The sequence below is a fragment of the Chrysemys picta genome, chromosome 2 (genome assembly GCF_011386835.1).
Source record: "Chrysemys picta bellii isolate R12L10 chromosome 2, ASM1138683v2, whole genome shotgun sequence".
In the NCBI taxonomy this organism is placed as follows: Eukaryota; Metazoa; Chordata; order Testudines; family Emydidae; genus Chrysemys; species Chrysemys picta.
Genome location: NC_088792.1, coordinates 42,481,733 through 42,499,791, shown reverse-complemented (window position 1 = coordinate 42,499,791; position 18,059 = coordinate 42,481,733). Strand labels below are relative to the sequence as shown.

At 45.1% G+C, this 18,059-nt stretch overlaps 1 protein-coding gene across 1 annotated transcript in view; it reads right to left on the bottom strand.

Annotated features, from left to right (window-relative positions):
* The window catches only part of RSU1 (Ras suppressor protein 1), a 179,074-nt gene that overhangs the window by 118,849 nt on the left and 42,166 nt on the right, over positions 1-18,059 (bottom strand). Inside the window, exon 4 of the mRNA XM_005282446.5 lies at positions 6,635-6,755. Coding sequence (XP_005282503.2) covers positions 6,635-6,755 — 121 coding nt within the window. The remainder of the gene's footprint in view (positions 1-6,634; positions 6,756-18,059) is intronic.

Here is an 18,059-nt window from a genome sequence, read left to right as displayed (position 1 = left end):
GTCTGCAGTCTGGTCACATCCAGGAGCTGTAGGGCTGCAGCATACCCAATGTGCATGGAACCTTAAGAGACTGTAGCTGCTAAGCTCTATGAAGTAACTATGGAACATGAAAAAAAGTCAGATTTTTCAAAACATTTTTAACTTGGCCAAATGTGGGTGGATTTTCACAGGGAAAGACAAAAGCACATTTGACACAAAGGCCATTCCCTGCCTAATTTCAACTTCCAGCATCGGGTCACTAGAGGTTTTCAAAAGAAAGGATACAGATTTTAACATTAGGGAAAAATACATTTTCGCCAACCTCATTCTCAGAAGTGGCTAGACTGTTTTGGCCAACACCCACCCTGAAAATGTCAGTTAAATTATGGCAAAGATAAGCAACTGAAAACAGGGTCTAATAATAGGAAGTGTTACACAACCTTAAGAATAGACAGTGCTAACTGCCCTGCTTTAAAAATAAAAAAAATGAAAAGTATCAGTGCTGGACCAAAAGAACCAAGGCCAGGAGGGTCTGGAATTAAAAAAAAAAAAAAAAAATGCAACTGTTTAATGTAACAGATCAAGGAGAAAACTCCAAGTATGATGTATGATGTTAGGGTTTGAGAGTATTCATTACAGAAGGAGATAAAACTGCTCTCACATCTAAATGAAACAAAGCAACTTGGAGTAGAGTGGAGATCGGTTCATGCCATGTGGTATCAAATTGGGGCTACTCAAATACTCAGGGTCAGTGTGAGTTTTTGTAACATGGCCTATTTGTATGCCTATTTGACTCAACTATACAAAAAACTGTATTAAACGATGTAGCTCAAGCTAAAATTATTTGTATGGGACTTTTTTAAGAATTAGGAATGAAATTTTAGATGTTCCATTGAGGAATGTGGTGAAATCTTCTGATGAGCGGCAGACCCATCAAAAGCTGCCTTGCAGTGCATGCAAAGCGAGTTCCCCTTCACAGAAGTGACACCCAATACATCTGTAAGGTGTACAATGACACATGATATACTAAGACTGAGTAACCCTGTCAAGATCCCTGGAAGAAGTCACAGCTAGACTTGCTTCTAGACCCTCTACCCCCGCATCAGCAGCAATCAAGTTCTTCAAACATCAATGATTTTTTTTCTTAGAGCACTCCTGTTAGGTAGGTAAGCACTGTCATCTCATTTTATAGATGAACAATTGCCGGCAGCATTTCAGCTGAGCACTTATTTTGTTTCTGGAGATTATTTCAGTTCGTGATCAAAGCCCACAGAGAACAAGAGTAGGCGTATCAGCCTTGTAGTTGGTACTTGGAAACACATAGAATGCAACCTAGCAGGTACACCAGTCAACATACCAGAGCTGTTTGTATTTCCCCTCTTGCTTTGAAAAGTCTTTTCTCTTCTGTTGGCATCCAGTTGCACAGCTGTATTAAGGTGCACATGGATAAAGAAGCAGCTCTATGCTCAAGTTACTTACACATGTGTTCTGATGCACGTACGAACTGATCAGAGTTCTGTTTTATTCCTTTGAATAAAGCAGTGTGTGTGTGTGTGTGTGTGTGTGTGTGTGCGCGCGCGCGCACACACGTGTGTGTAGGGGGGGACTACAGCATGTTTATGAACTTAGAGTAGGCCCCATTTGGAACGCTATTCAAGGACACAGGCAGCAATGAATCCAATACACATGATTAGCTGGCTAGTTAGTTTACAGTTCTCTATTTCAGTATTATAGTTCACTCACATTATGTGTGAGATAGTGCTGGTGTAGCACCAGAATTCCTGTGTGACCAGGGGCAAATCACTTACGTCCCAATTCTACAAAGATTTACATGCTTAATTTTAAACACAAGAACAGATTGACCCACTGGCACTACACAAGTACTTAAAGTTACGCTCCAGTAGAACTCTCTGCAGAATCAAGGCCTTGATCTCACTGTACCTCACTTCCGCATCTATGAAATGAGAATAATATATCCTCTCTCCCACCCTTTGTCTTGTTTACTTCAACTAAGTTCTTTGCAACAGGGACAGTGGTGTACTATAATTAGGGCTCTGCATCTGCCACGGAGGTTGCAGAAGTCACGGATTCTGTGACTTCCTGTGATCTCTGTGACTTCTCCAGTGGCCACTGTGGCTGTCCCCAGGCCACCCAAGCAGCCAGTGGCTCTGGGCAGCTGGCCCTGGGGACCGCCCGAGCAATAGCCGATGCGGCTGGCCCTGGGGACTGCCCGAGCAGCAGTCCCAGGGGCGGCAGGAGCAGCGGCTGGCCCTGGGGCTTCCCATCCACCCTAAGATTCAATCAGGGATATTTATGGTATAAGTCATGGACAAGTCACAGGCTGTGATTTTGTGTTTCTTGCCTATGACCTGTCCATGACTTTTACTAAAAATACCCATGATTAAATCATCGTCTTAACTATAAGTAGTGACACCACATTGTACAATGGGTCACTGAGCTAAGAGAATGCCCTCTAGATGCTACTGTAATTCTACTAGTTAGGAGCAGGGAAGAGTATCCTTCGCTGTAGCTGTGGGAGGCTGCTGTAATACAGGTGTATTGCTATTTCTGATCTAAAAATTTATAGAAATCGCTAACCCATCAAAACATCTGCCCAGTTCTGAGGGAGCATTACAGCTCCTTCACAACCACTACTGCCTGCTGCTGTGCCCTCCCCACCTCACTAGCACCACTGATGGTAGCCTCTCCCACAAACAAGTACTGTTGCTCCCTGCCTCTTTCCAGACCCTGGCAACACAAGACTGAGGGTTTCAGACGCCCTCTGTCCTGCAGGAGGGGGCCCATCCAAGCACACTGGAACACATGCTTTCAGCTGGTGATCTCAGGTGGTGATTATCTTCTTAGACACCCTTTTATCCAGCACAAATCCAAGTACCAGGCTGGATGCCAGGTGCATGCCTGGGCCCTATTGCTCAAGTTGTATGGGGGAGGGAAGGGGTAAACTTACCACTCTAGCTCAACAGTTACTCATTCTTACCCCTCTTGCCCCCTCCCCTCCCAAAAATAGTTTCTTCCTGCTCAAGACTTCAAGATGTAGGCATCAGAGGAATACCGTACGCTCACATCTTGAATACTGTGTGCAGATGTGTTGCCCCATCTCAAAAAAAAATTGGAATTGGAAAAAGTTCAGAAAAGGGCAACAAAAATGATTAAGGGAATAGAACAGCTTATGTAGGAGAAGAGATTAATAAGACTGGGACTTTTCAGCTTGGAAAAGAGACAACTAAGGGGACATATGATTGAGGTCTATAAAATTATGACTAGTGTAGAGAAAGTAGATAAGGAAGTGTTGTTTACTACTTCTTGTAACAAAAACTAGGGTCATCAAATGAAATTAATAGGCAGCAGGTTTAAAACAAATAAGGAAATATTTCTTCACACAACGCACAGTCTACCTGTGGAACTCCTTGCCAGAGGATGTTGTGAAGGCCAAGATCATAACAGTGTTCAAAAAAGAACTAGATAAATTCATGGAGGATAGGTCCATCAATGGCTATTAGCTAGGATGGGCAGGAATGGTGTCCCTAGCCTCTGTTTGCCAGAAGCTGGGAATGAGCAACAGGGGATGGATCACCTGATTACCTATTCTGTTCATTCCCTCTGGGGCACCTGGCACTGGCCACTGTCAGAAGACAGGATACTGGGCTAGATGGAACTTTGGTCTGTCCTGTAGGGCCATTCTTATGTATGTTCTCTGCCTTCACTGCCATTCCACATAGATGTTGAAAAGTGGCCAGTGGCTGATGTTTTTTATGCAATGAATATAGCCTTGTGCAGCCAAATATTTGTAAATAAACAGCAAGCAGAGGCAGTGGATATACAAAGTTAATTTGCCAATTTTATTCCAATGTGTGAGTGAACGTTTTTGGCTGTGCGTGTGGCCCACAAGTGACAGTTAACCTGACGTGGCCAGGCTCTGAAGATCACAAAAAAAAAAACCCACCCACCCATCCCTAAGAAAAAAGCGAGAAAATAGCAACACAAGGACCACCAGGATGTTGTGTCACTGGTTGAGATATATATATATATTTTTTTTAAAAGCACTCAGAGAAGAAAAGCAGGTGGGAAAATATACAGAAGGCCTCAGAAGAATGAAAGTTGACCTGGGAAGCTGGAGTACTTTACCCAAAGTGATCTGAGTATTTGAAGGAGAGGTGTAGCGTATTAATTGTTCAGCTGCCCTATGGGCTGCTACAAAAAGGTTTAGCTATAAAGGAATAAATCACATTCCCAAGGTAGGGTCTTCTTTTGATGTATGTCTTTTTTTTTTTTTTACATCTCTCTCAGCAGCAGCCACTAAGGGCCTGATCCAACTCTTGAGATCAAAACCTTTCCGGGGTGGAGCGGGCCCGCTCCTGAAAAAGGCTAGGCTAATTGGGGAAGCAGCCACAGCTGGGGCCATGACCCAATCAGGCCACAGCTGGCCCTAGAAAAGGGCTGTGAGGCAGCAGCTCAGGAAGTCTCTCTCTAGTTGCGGAGAGAGACGGGACTGTCTGCTTGGAAGCTCAGCAGGGTACCTAGACTAGAGCAGGACTGGGGAAAGGCCAGAAGAGCTGGGGAGCTCCAGCCTGGAAAACCAGTAGGCCGCAGGTCTTGCTAAAGGCCGAGAATGGTACTGGAGTTGCAGAGGTGTAGCCCAGGGTAGGCAAAGACAGCAGGTCCAAACCCCCCTTGCCGATGAATGGTTGATAGACATAGACCAGTCTGCCCCAGAGAGCGGAGGCTAGATGGCAACTGGTAGTAGCCACTGAGGGAAGGTGGGGATAGAGGGTTGGGGGTTCCCCTGGGTGGGGAGACCCAGAGAGTGGGGGTACTTCCAGGGGGTAAAGGGGCACTGGGGTCCGGGAGGGACACAGGGGGCCTAAGGCATGCGGGATACCGGCCGGCAGAAGGCGCTCCAAGGCTGGAAAAACAAATTCCCTGGACGATCAGTGGGAGGCGCTGCGCCGGTGAGTCCTCGCATCGCTACAAGGGGCTTTAATGGGAAATGGAACTTGAGGGAATTTACCAGTTTTAAAGGAGATAACAGTTATATTGTAATATTTAAAATATCTGAGGCATCCAGATGCCATGGCAGTGGGCTCCCTTAAAACGTATACTAGAAGTAGAATGTGACACTACAAAGTTAACATAGAAGGCAGCCTTTGGTTTACCATTTGCAAGACTAATGATACTCCTTAGCAAGAATGCCAATTCACAGCACTCGTTCACTCCTACCCTTAAAAACAATATTAATGGAGGAAAGTAGTATTCTGGTTACAACTAAGCACAATCAACTTGTCATTTGTTTCACCATAGGTAGAAAGCATTCAACTATTTCTCCCACTAATGATGCAGCATTACACCTTGGGGTGTATCCCTAGTCAAAATGTGTGTGTGGGGAATGTTGGAGTGTTACTTTCCCAGGCAAACATATTAATTATCCAGTCTCATTGTTAAATCCAAGCCAATAGAGGCTGCCAAGAATCAAAGCCTATTCCTCTGTGCTAGAGAACAAGAGAGAACATAAGAACCAAGTGTCTTTATTGAGAAGCCAATACCAAGAAAATATTTATATCACTGCAGCCAACAATGCAGTTAAATTATCAATGTCTTACAGAGTTATCTAACTCGTTAGAAAACATGGAGCCTAGTTAGCTAAAGTCTATTTGGGTTTAAGTAACAGCGCATACACGTCCTCTCTCTCCAATTTAAGTTGTTTATAAGTTTGAGTTCATAATATAAACATTCATTCATACAGGGAGAAAGCTGTAAAATACTATAAAATTGCACCCACAAAATAGGAAATATACCAAATACAACTACAATATGGTTTCAGAAAAAAGGTCCATCCCCCTACTGTAGGTTTAGTTTTATAAGCATATTTCTCGCAGAAACTCTATTAAAAAAACCTGTAGTGGTGATGGTGATTAAGCAGAAAGGGACCACTACCTGTATTAGATGGAAATATGTTTGAGAGCTGTTAAAGGGGGTGACCTCTAAAGGATGCTTCCATTCTATCAATGCTTATCCTTTTAGGCTTTCAACAGAAATCCTCGTCTTAAGCTTTTAAAAGCCACTCTTAACTGGAGCTGCAATTCCTCCATTACTCAATGGATACAAATCCCAGTTTCTAACGACCCAGATGGAAATCCTAAATAAAACTCTCAAACGTTAATCTTCCAGAAGACAATTAATCTATGCTAAATAAGTAAAGAATGAAGCAGATCCTGGCTCTTTTATCATATAGCGACCACAGAATGCACAGATTTAATAAAGATAGCAGTTAAGGGAACAATTTTGCACATGCCTGAAATAGTATGCAACAGATTTAAATCTGAATTTAATAAGTGGATCATTATGGATTACTACTGACACAAACTAGACATCAATGTAATGTGAAAGAGACCATACACGAGTGTCTCTTCCTCAAACTGTTTCAAATTAAATAAATACACAACTGGTGTTTTTTTAAGACACTTAATTTTTGATTCAACTACAATGAAACCATAACTTCAGAGCTATCCCAAGTGCCATAAAAATTGATCTTATTTACAAAACATGAAAGCTTTAAGTGCAAGATTCAATTACTGTTAACCACTAACAGTTTTTGCTTTTTTGGGGGGGGGGGTATTTTTGCTTTATTGCTACGTACCCAAGGTTCAGGTGTTTGAGCTTCTGAAGGCTGCTTATCTGCGTAGGCAGCTCCTCAATCTGGTTGTTGAAAAAGTTAAGCACTTCTAAATTCTTCAGATCTGCAATGTTTGGTGGCACAGCTGTAAGGAAAAAAAGTGCATTGCAAAATGAAAGATTCTCAGAGCAACAGCTTAGATTGTAAACCATCTTTTTGTTCTGTTTGTCTGCACCTAGCACAAAGTGGTCCTAGACCAGGACTGGGGGATCCTAGGAGCTACCACAATGCAAATGAAACAATTTCTACCCACAAGAACTGTTGATGGCCAGGAGGGCTCTATCTGGTGTCCATTTTCAAAGCCATTGCTGGCAGCACTCTGTCCTCTTAAAAAAATGCCATTAGCATTTTAAAATACTGAAACACCATTATTGAGGTGGGGGCAAAAACGCCATGACAAAATACTTACTGTTCTGTAGGCAGAATGATAAGGACCCATGCCTTCCATTAGGTTTGTACAGCACCAAGCACACAGACAAGGCTCAGAAACAACCTAAACTTTTGGATGGTTACATTAATATACATCAGAAAAATAAATAGCTCAGCCATCCAGACCTAAATGCAGTTTTATTTAAGGTCTTCTCTAGTAAAACTGAAACAAAAATCCATTCTGAGTGATGGTCCATTTCAGCCTGCTGTTTAAATAATCTAATATCTGAGTAGGTGTCCATTTAACATTCAGCTAAAATCACAACAATTTAAGTTCAGCCTTAAATGATGAACTGTTCAGCCAAGCCAGTTTTTGATTCGCCTCCCATGAGTAAAGCGCTGTGATCAATACATACAAAAAAGGTTACATCAGATTAGCAACAGATCAATGCATGGTTATTATCTAGAAATATGAAAAACCAGCCCAGCAGCACGATATGAATACGCCTTCGCAGATAAAAGGTTTAAAAGCTGTACGGATTTAAATCGCTTTTCCCACAGACAAAGAGAAACTTAAGCATGCAGCTAAAGTTTACATTACAGCTGGGGAAAAGATGACAAATCATTTGCACTGAAGCTTGCAACTGTACCCACACTATTCACCTTGGTGCATAATGTTAACTTTGACAACAGCAGGAAAAGTAGAGGGCAGATTTAAGTAATTATGAGCTTAAAAAAAAAATCATGGTCTCATTAATTTGATGGAATGAGGCAATACGCCCCGCCTTAAAAATGAGCCCACAATATTTACACAGTAGAACATTACAGTATGTCATTTACTAGACTTTAAACAGAGATTGTTGTGAAAAACGTAACTAACAAATATTTATGCAGAGCAATTAGGATATTACTCACTGCTGATGGCTGTGTTTATGGGAGGACACATTTAGCAAACTGAATAAAAGAAATTAAGACAAATCTGAATATTTAAAAAAAAAATCTCACGTTGTCGTATGTTTTACCATAGCTGTGTGCACACAACTCCTGGGAGAATTCTGCACCACTGTGCATGCGCAGAATTTATGACCCCGCAGATTTCTTTGCTTCTCCGTCAGAAAAGAAAGCCAGAAGAATGGTCATGCGACCCTCCCCACCAGTATGTTTCGGGTGCCCAGGGCAGCCGGCAGAGAGGTAAATCACTGTGGGGAGCGGACAGGACTCGGGAAGACCCGGCTGGTGGCTCCTACCTTTGCGTTGGGCTCAGCTGCTAGTTCTGGCTGGGCTCAGGAGGACGGGACTTCCTCTTCCCCTGCAAAGCATCTGGGGTTGGGTCAGACCCATCCCCAGATTTCTCCCCCAGCTCCAGAAAGCTCTGCAAACTTCTCCCTCCACCCTCTCTTCCCGCTTCCTGTGCCCATCACTCCTCAGCTGCAGGGGAAGGGATCCCCATGCAGGGAGATGCTCCCCCATCTGCCCAACCCCCATGCCTCCAGACCCCCCCCCCATACCCAGACCGTTCCACCAAGCCTCACCCCCACCCCCAAAATCTCCTCCCGATGAGCCCCATTCCCCCTTCACCTGGACCACCCTGATGAGCCACCAGCACCTGGATCCCCAACCCCACTGAGCCCCCAACACCCAGACCCCCCTACCGAGCTCTATTCCCCCCCCCCAGAACTCCCTCTCCCCCCCCCCCCCGAGTTCCAACCACCTGGACCCCCCCATTCAGAGTCCCATTACTGTTGCACCCAGAACCCCCCAACAAGCCCCTGTGCATTCAGATCTCTACCCGCACCCAGATCCTGTACTGAGCTGCCTGCACGCAGATTGCCCCAGACAGACCCATCTCAACCCACACCTGGATCCCCCCACACTAAACCCCTCCACACTTGGATCCTGCCTTGTTGAGCCTGCCTGAGCACACCTGGTATGGAGGGGCAAGATCCTGGGGTGTTTCTGTGTCAGGGTTGGGTTCAGCCTCACCACTGAGTGTGTCCGGGGGGGGGGGGGGAGGGAAGAGCTGCAAAGTGATCTCCCACCTCTGTGCAGCCACTGGCCTGTGCTCCCCAATGCTATGGTGGAGCTGCCACATTTATTTGACAAATAAAATGTGCAGAATTTTAAAATATGGGCAGAATTTTTAATGTTTTGGCGCAGAATGCCCTCAGGAGTAGTGCACGCGCACACACACTGCACTTACCCAGTTGTTGACATCAATGGGAATTATGCATGTGTTTAGACAAATACCTGTTGTACTATACGCTGAAAGCCTATGACAATTTTCCACATAAGAGATTACTTTACATTTTTAGATATTTTAATAATACAGGTGTCTTAAGCCTCAGAATATTGAGCCAGAGGCATTATCACAGTTAATATCTCTTGCTATCACAGATTTCTTACTATTACATGTAGTAAATTATGAAATTTTTCCCCTCAGCCATATCCATCGGGCCAGCATGAGCAACTCTGACGCCTCACACCACTGCACGCAGGTCCACAGGTCCACACTGCTCCCAGCCGCTCTCAGTTCCTTCACACTAGAAAGGCTCCAATGCAGAAGGGAAGGAAGATTGATTGTGGAATGGACAGGTGTTGCACATGTCCAAAACCAATACTTTACCAAATTTTCTATAACTGTCTTTTCTTTGAGTGATTGCACATGTCCATTCCACAGCAGGTGACTGACAAGCAGCGTGAACTGGAAGTGGGCTCGGAGTCCACTTGAACAGTGATTGTAGGACCACCCGCCCAAATCTGACATTGTCTCTAGATTGATGAGAAAGGGCATAGTGAGAGGCAAACATATGGACCAATGACCAGGTTGCCGTCTAACAACCATTCAATACAGGTAGACGAGCCAGAAAGGCAGTGGAAGTTGGCTGCGGCCTGACAATTTTCTTTGGAGGAGCAATATCAGCCAAGTCTGTAGCATAAACAAATACAGCTGGAAATCCAGGACGAGATCCTCTGGGTAAATACTGGGTGGCCCTTTACTCAGTCTGAAACCACAATAAGGAGCTGAGATGAAGACCTGAAAGGCCTAGTCCAATCCAGGTAAAGAGCCAAAGCTCCCCTAACAGGAAGTTTCTGAAAAGGGGTCAGTAAATATATTACTTGATTAATAGGAGAATCAAACCACTTCAGACAGGATTTTGGGTGAGTGAAAGGAAACCCTGTCCCTAAAGAAAATTGTATAGGGAGGCTCTGATACTAAAGCTCACAGTTCCCCAACTTTCCTGAGCAAGGTTACAACAACCAAGAAAACCACCTTCACACACAGGTGCAACAGAGAACAAATCGCTGGTGTCTCAAAAGGAGTGGGGGGGGGGGGAGATGGAGGGCGGGAGACCCATCAACTTTGCTAGAACTAAAATTTAAACTCCAATGTCGAACCAAGCTGTGAACCTGTTATAGTCTGAGCAAACCCTTTAGAAATCTGATGGACATAGGGTTTGAAAAAACGGATTGATTATCCACAGGTAGGTGGAAAGCTAAGATAACTGCCAGATGGACTCGGATGGAACATTAGCGAAACTTGTTGTTTCGGAAACAAGAGAGAGTCCAAGATACGGCAAATCAGAGCTTGAGCTGGGGGCAGGTCTCTTTGTACTGACCAAACGGAGAATCTCTCCCATTTAACAAGATATGTAGACTTAGCTAAAGGCTTCCTACTATTTAGCAGAACTTCCTGTACCCCCTAGAGCAAACTCTTCCAAAGTTGTCAGCCATGAAGCATCCACACGGTCAGCTGGAAGGTCTGAAGGTTGTGATGAAGCAGGCTGTGTAGTCTGTGAGATCACATCCACATCTCTCAAGGGCAGCAGTGGAGGTCTGACTGATACGGCTAGTAGAGTCAAAACCTAATGCTGAGGGAGGCACACTGGGGTTATTAGAATAAGGTGAGCAGAATCTTGCTCGACTTTGGACAAGACTGAGCTGGAGTGGAACTGGAGGGAAGGCATACAGCAGACCTTTGGACCAGGGTAGGAAGAAAGCATCCATCGGTCAACCTGAGCTGTGACCTGCTCGGGAACAAAAAGATGACATTTTTTGTTTGCGCTTATTGCAAACAGGTCTACTTGGGATGTTATATCACTGCTGAAAACTGGGCCGGGACACATCCAGGCAAAGAGACCTGCAAACAACCTATGGAGGTGGTCTGCAAGAGTGTTTTGAACTCCCAGAAGGTAAGCAGCTCTCAGGTTGATATAACTGGTCATGCAGAAATTCCAAAGGAGCATTACCTAGGGTCAACACCTTGCCAAATGCTCCCCCTTTGTTTACATAGAACACTGCTGCTGCGTTGTCTGTGACCACCAACAAATTGTAAGACCACCCGCCTAAATCTGGCATTGTCTCTAAATTGATGAGAGATGGCCCCAACAAATTCCACCGCTTGATACGTGGAAGGAATGCCACACAAACTAAATGGATGGCCCAAAGCTCCCTGATATTTATATTGTAGCCTGATCCTTTTAATGCTTAATAATAATTGTACTGATTACCAACTGATATTAATTAATGAGCTGGGGATAATAGGGTTCTCATCCCAGAATCAGGCTCCACAGAATTAAAATCGACAAGTTCAATATCTTGTAGGGAACCATGGAGTGTACGGCAAAGCAAAGCTGAGGGCAAAGCAAAGCCTTGGCTGTTTTTATTAAAACTATCAGTAAAGACAGGAAAGCTCCAAACCTCATAACCAGATAGCAGTAATACAACATTAGGGATATCTTCAGTGTCATTCCCTGCATATGCTCATATCCTTATATATTCACATCCTTCCTTGGGGACCTGGTGCTGAGAGACACTAGTCTCGGGCATGCCAAATGAGTCCAATGGTCCAGGTTCCCCAATGTCCAAAGATTGGTGGTAGATCACAATGAAGAGATGAAAGGTCAACGATGGAAAGCTAGCTCTAACTACATGATGGCTTAGCCTATTATAGGGCCTGGCACTATCATGAATATGCATTCTTCTGCCCAGCCTTCAGTGTCCAAATCTAACTTCCTCACCCTCATAATATTGGGAGCACTTAACCTATAGGGTAACATATTAATGTCATTTAACTCATTATCAGATACATCACCTACTGCTCAAGCAAGTTTGTGGTTAGACATCTTAAAATATCAGTTCAGTGTTCCTGCGGTTGCCTGGTACTAATATGTTCAACTCCCTTTATTGAGCAAGCTATTCCCAATTTCCCCAAACTTGGGGTAACTGTTGGTCCATTTTATCTATGCTAAGAGTCATAGGCCGACCATATTTATGGTAACTTGCTTAAGCTAAGGTCTTACAGGATACAGGCCTGCAGGTTTCTTGTTACTGCTGAGTAAAATAAAATGGCTAAGCTAGCCCTAAGAGCTACAATATGGAGACTTAGATTCTAAGGAGACAAAAGGTCTTGAGTCTGAAGGGGACTTAAGTGACCTCCCCAACCTAGACCTCATGCACCTGACTGGAGTTGTGGAGGGGAAAAGAATTCCCTTGCAAACATTTGCAGTTCTACTCACCAGTGCAGGGAGGACAACACCAGAATAGTTACTTGAATCACTATGTCCATATGATGATGGGGCAGTAATTACAACCAACCCTGGAGTTCTGAGGTGTAGCCTGGCATGCTGCACCATGTAGATGCATGCCACTATGTGTCCTAGATGTGTGAGGCAATTCTGAACCATAGTGACAGGGTTTGCTGTTAGATTTAGAGGAATGACCTGCATTGTTTGATCTTTGTCAAGTCCAGAGCCGCATCAATGAATTTATTCTATGCTGATGCCTATTCAAAGATTTCTCTGTATTGATTAGGAACTCCAGTGCATCAAAAGTGAATAGCTGGTGTGCTGGATAGCATTTGAGACCTGGACCGGCCTTTCACTAGCCACTTGTCCAGGTGGGGGAACACATGGACTTCCAACCTTTACAAGAATGCTGCTACTGCAGCCATGCATTTTGCAAATATGAGAGAAGCTGCTGACAGGCCAAAAGGCAGTACGGCGAACTGGTAGTGGGATCCATTGACCAAGAATCTGAGAAACTTTCTGTGATTCTGATGAATTGCTACATGAAAATAAGTGCCCTTTAAGTTGAGAGCAGCATATCAGTCCCTGGGATCTAAGGAAGGGATAACAGATGCTACAGTGACTGCCCGGAATTTTGTTTTCTTTAGGAACTTGTTTATCTGCCTTAGATGTAAAATAGGCTTGAGTCCCCCCTCCCCCTCTGCCTTTGGGATTAGGAAATAACAGGAATAAAATCCCTTCTCTTTGAATGACATGGGAATTTCTTGTATGGTCGCTATGAGGAGGAGAGACTAGGCCTCTTGAAGTAGCAAACTCTCGTGACAACGATCCCTGAAGGGGGACAGAAAAGGGGGATAGAAATAAATCGAAGGGGATAACCCAGTTCCACTGTGCTTAAAACCAACAGATCCGTGGTGATGTGGGTCCATGCAGTTAGGAAGTGGGATAGACAGTTGGCAAAAACTGGGGTGGGGAGATGGCACTCTGGTTGACAGCTCTAGACCAGAAGGTCAAAACGACTGTTCAGAGAACCCAGTTTGACTGGAGGAACTGGGAGCAGCAGAAGAGGGAGGACGATGCCTCTTGTAACTTCTGCTTCTCTTTTTGGACAGGTCCTGGGTATGCGGCAAGAAGGGCTGAAACCACTGGGACAACTGTGGGCAGAATGGTTCTCTTTTTGCCACCAGTGTATAAATCCCCTTAAGGGTCACCCTTGAATCTTTCAGACTAGGAAGCCTCTCATCTGTTTTAATAGAAAAGAGCAAGGGTTCTTCAACTAGGTCTTGAATGGTTTGTTGCACTACAGGGGGAGGGAGACCTGACTCCTGCAGCCAAGATGAATGCTGCATAATGATGGTGGAAACCATAATTCAAGCTGGAGAGTCTGCCGCATCCATGCTTGTTTGCAATGCTATTTTGGCAACTAATTTGCCCTCCTCCACCATAGCAGTGAACTCCTGCTTTGTCTCATCAGGGACCTTGTCTTTGAACTTCAGGATATTACCCCACAGGCTGAAATTGTATCAACCCAGCAGACACTGCTGCTTCCTAAGATGTAAACCTCCTGTGGAATAAAGCTTTCTATGGAAAGGTTTAGCTTTTTTGCTTCTTTTCCTTTCAGTCTAGACGCCTGATGTCCTTTTCTCTTTTTCGTCAGCAGCAAAGACTACCAGTGAGCCTGGAGGAGAATTGTTACAGAAGTGCTCAAATCCCTGTGAAGGGACATATCTTCCTCCCACTGCTAAAAGAGTGGAGAGCAGGGAAGATGGGGTTTGCCACAAAAACTTGACAGGTTCCAGGAAAGCCTCATTAATAGGGAGAGCTACCCTAGAGGGTCTTATAGAGTCCCCATCTCCAAATCCTCCACAGGAGAGTCCCAAGCACACAGTTCCCCTGCATGGTACTGTTCCCATTGGAGGGAAGACTGACCTTGCTGCAGATGTTCCCAGCACCGAGCCAATGTAGAAGGGCAGGAAAAGAAGAGAGGCTCTGAAACGTGGAGGGAAGCCCCAAGGCATCCAAAATGGCCATTGACATGGAGGCAGGACCCAGATACATGCAGGCCATTGGTCAGCAGAGGCTGTGGCTGGTACCAGGGAGGCTGGCACCCCACTGGGGCATGCTCGGGTCAAGACACATGTTCCAACCTTTGAGTCTAATGAGGAGTCCACTTCCTCACACCATGGTGGAGCGGACCCCATCGGCAATGGGAGGTCTGGCTCAGAGTCTGGAGATAGAGATACCAGCAAGATCACTACTGGGTTCTCCGTAGATAGAATCCTACGGAGAGGAGCAGAATATTTAGAAGCCATCAGTAGCAAACACTGCTCTGGGGCTGGAGCTGGGACCACAGAAGCATGTGCTTCCAATCCCAGGCGAGATTCCTGAATGCTAGAGGAAGCTGGCACCAACAGGTTAAGCAACACACTGGCTGTCTCAAAAACTTCGGGTGTAGACAGCACTGGAAAGATCTCCTGAGACTGTGGTACCAAAAGGTGTGCCAGTCATTCAGGGATTGGTGTCAACAGACCCTTCCAGGGTTCTGGAATCAGCAATCCTTCCTGGTTTCCAGACTGTGTCTGCCTCTTTTTGAGTGCACCTCTGCGTTCCTGTCTCTGCACGGTACCTTCACAGTAATCTTCAAAGGCCACAGTACTGTGTCTTGGGGAGACTTAAGTTGTCTCTTCTTAGGTACCATGATGAGAATCTGCCTCTGGATTCTGTCAGAATGGTGGGAGCACTCCAAAACAACTCAGACACTCCAGTATCAATTCTGAGTGGGAAGGTTCTGAAGACAGGCAAAGCGCAGACTCCATGAGCAGGTACTTGATCTGGCCGCCCTGTCCTTTTTCAGTCTGGGTTTGAACCCTCTAAAAATATGACTTTTACCACTCATATGTGCCTCTCCTGGATACAGTGAGAGTCACTCTCTAGCATAGTTTTGTTACATGAGCAACAAGCCTTGAAGCCAGGAGAATAAGGCTTTAGTCCGGTACCATGCCTGGTACCCCTGGGACCCCTACTCTACAAAATTATCCTAAATTTATTCCTATATCTAAATATGTACAAACACACTACGCTAGACTAAACTCTAACTTGATGTGATGTCCTGGGTCTTGAACCAAGGCCTGGGATCCCCCAGACAGCAGATGCATGCTGGCCTTCGCCCAGCATCTACTGAAACCCAGTGGGCTGAGAATCTATTAGGACTATAGCCCCAGTCAAGGCACAACCCACAGGAGCTCTGACTGGAGGATTGCCCGGCTCCACTAATTAGTCCAACTATGCTGTTTAAGCCAGGAGGCAGCCCAGGACGTTTGGCCGAGCTACAAAGTGGTTTCCTGTTGTGGCTGCATTGCACCCTGCTTATGCCTGTTTCCTGAACCCAGAAATCAGGAACAAGGTTGCTCAGCTCCTGCCTCACTTCTGCCTTCACTCCTGTTCCCACCATCCTCCTGCTCAGTGCTTGATCCTTGCCCCACCTCCAATCCTCAGTGACCGGTCCTGGCTCCAATCTCGACCTCCGACTTCTGACCCCGACTCAGGTTTGACCCTTGGCTCTGACATTTGGTATCTGACTTCAGCTCTGACCCTCAGCTTTGATTCCTGGTTCTGACTCTGGCTTGACCCTTGGCTCTGGTAACTGGCAGTTGACTGTGGTGCTGATCCTGGGCTTTGTTCCCAAACCTGGATGTCTGCTCCACCCACAAGACCAGATTCCTGCTCTGACTACTACGCCAGGCCATAATGCTCTACAGGTACTATATATGCTACAAGAGGGAAGACTTGCAGATACAAAGAGCAGAGCTCCAACAACAGTCCCAGGCAGTACAAAAACTGGGAAGACGGATCGGGAACAGCACAGCCCTTTATACCTGCATCCAGTGGCGCAAGGCTCATACTGCCCTGACAGGTGCTGCTGAGGGTAAAGTCTCCAAGAACTGCACATGGCACGCACACATCTATTGTGGACTGGAAATGTCCAATCGCTCGAAGAACAACTAAGTGTGCATATATCTTAGCCTCCTGAGTCAGTAAGTTTGTTGCTGATCATTTGTATTATTGTGTGCAGAGTATTTCTTAAAGTCTCCTGTAAATGGTATAATGGACATAGACAATGCCCATCCACATAGCTCCCAGCACAATCACATGAAATGTATTTAATGAATCACTATATAAGCCAGTCTATCATTATGGAGTGGCATTAGGGAGCACCATCTTCCCAACTCACTCACAGCCTCTCCAGCCAGACCTCTCAGCAGGGTCAGAAAGCGCCTCGGAGGAACAAGGGATTCTAAAGAAAAGCTCCCTTTCCAGCCTCTCTGCAGTTCTACACATCCCATTGAAGGATGGTAGAGACACTCACAGAGGCCTATCAGACGCCAAGGAGCAAGAACACAAGGAAATAAGGTGCTGATGCTCTTCTGGGAAAGAGCATTAGGATTTAATCCTTGAGCAAGATGACAAGCAGTTTGCTTAAGCCACCAGTTCAGATGCATGTATGTGCCATTGCTGAAGGTGCAAATGGGTCTCTTCCTTGCAAAACTTTTGCCTAAGTGACTTAAAATCTTGAAGCAATGATTTTACTGAGCCCATTTAAGAGCACCAGCTGAAAAATTTTGCAATTTAATATAGTTAAAATCTTTATTCCAAAGAGTAGAAAGAAAACAAAATAAAGCCCAAATTAGCAGCTGGCCTTGTCTCAGGCTTGTGGGGCTCAGGCTGTGGGGTTATAAAACTGCAGTGTAGATATTCAGGCTTGAGCCTGGGCTCTGGGACCCTGCCGGGGAAAGGGTCACAGAGCCCAGGCCCACAAGTCCAAATGTCTACCCTGCAATTTTACAGTCCCCGCCCAACTCAGCTGGCACAGATCAGCCGCAGGTTTATTTTTTTTATTGCAGTGTAGACATAAGTTGAGCTTCTGAGATATTAGGATATCTACAGCTACTGATTTCACATTGAGATATAATTTTTATTGTCCAACATTGTACTTTCCTCACATGCCATTCTGAAAGCTTGTATGGATAAGTACATGGGGAACAAAGGAAATATATCCTACCAACTGATTCAGCTGACATGCTATTTCTATGGCAACTGGCACAATAGCTCAAAAGACTGTGGTTAAGCCCCTAAAGACTTCCAAGAAATATGAAGGCATATCCTCTTTGGCTGAAATGCTAAGTAGTCACATGGTTTTAACTTGTCAATACCTGAAAACTGGCCTCACTCCATGAGAGCAGAAGTGACCTAGAACAGGTATTTACAAGCTATGGTCCATAGATAAATAGTAGCCTGAAGAGAGCTGGCTAGTCAGATTGTACTGGCTAGTCCACCATTCTGGAACAGGAGGAATCTGTCTTCTATGTTTCTGTGAAGGCCATACAGATCTGTGGGCACTACAAAATAAATTACCATCCTCTGAAAAAATGTTGGGACAAGGAATTGTAGACAAGCCATAAGAGGTTCTTTAGAACATGAGCTAAATCCCTCCTCCT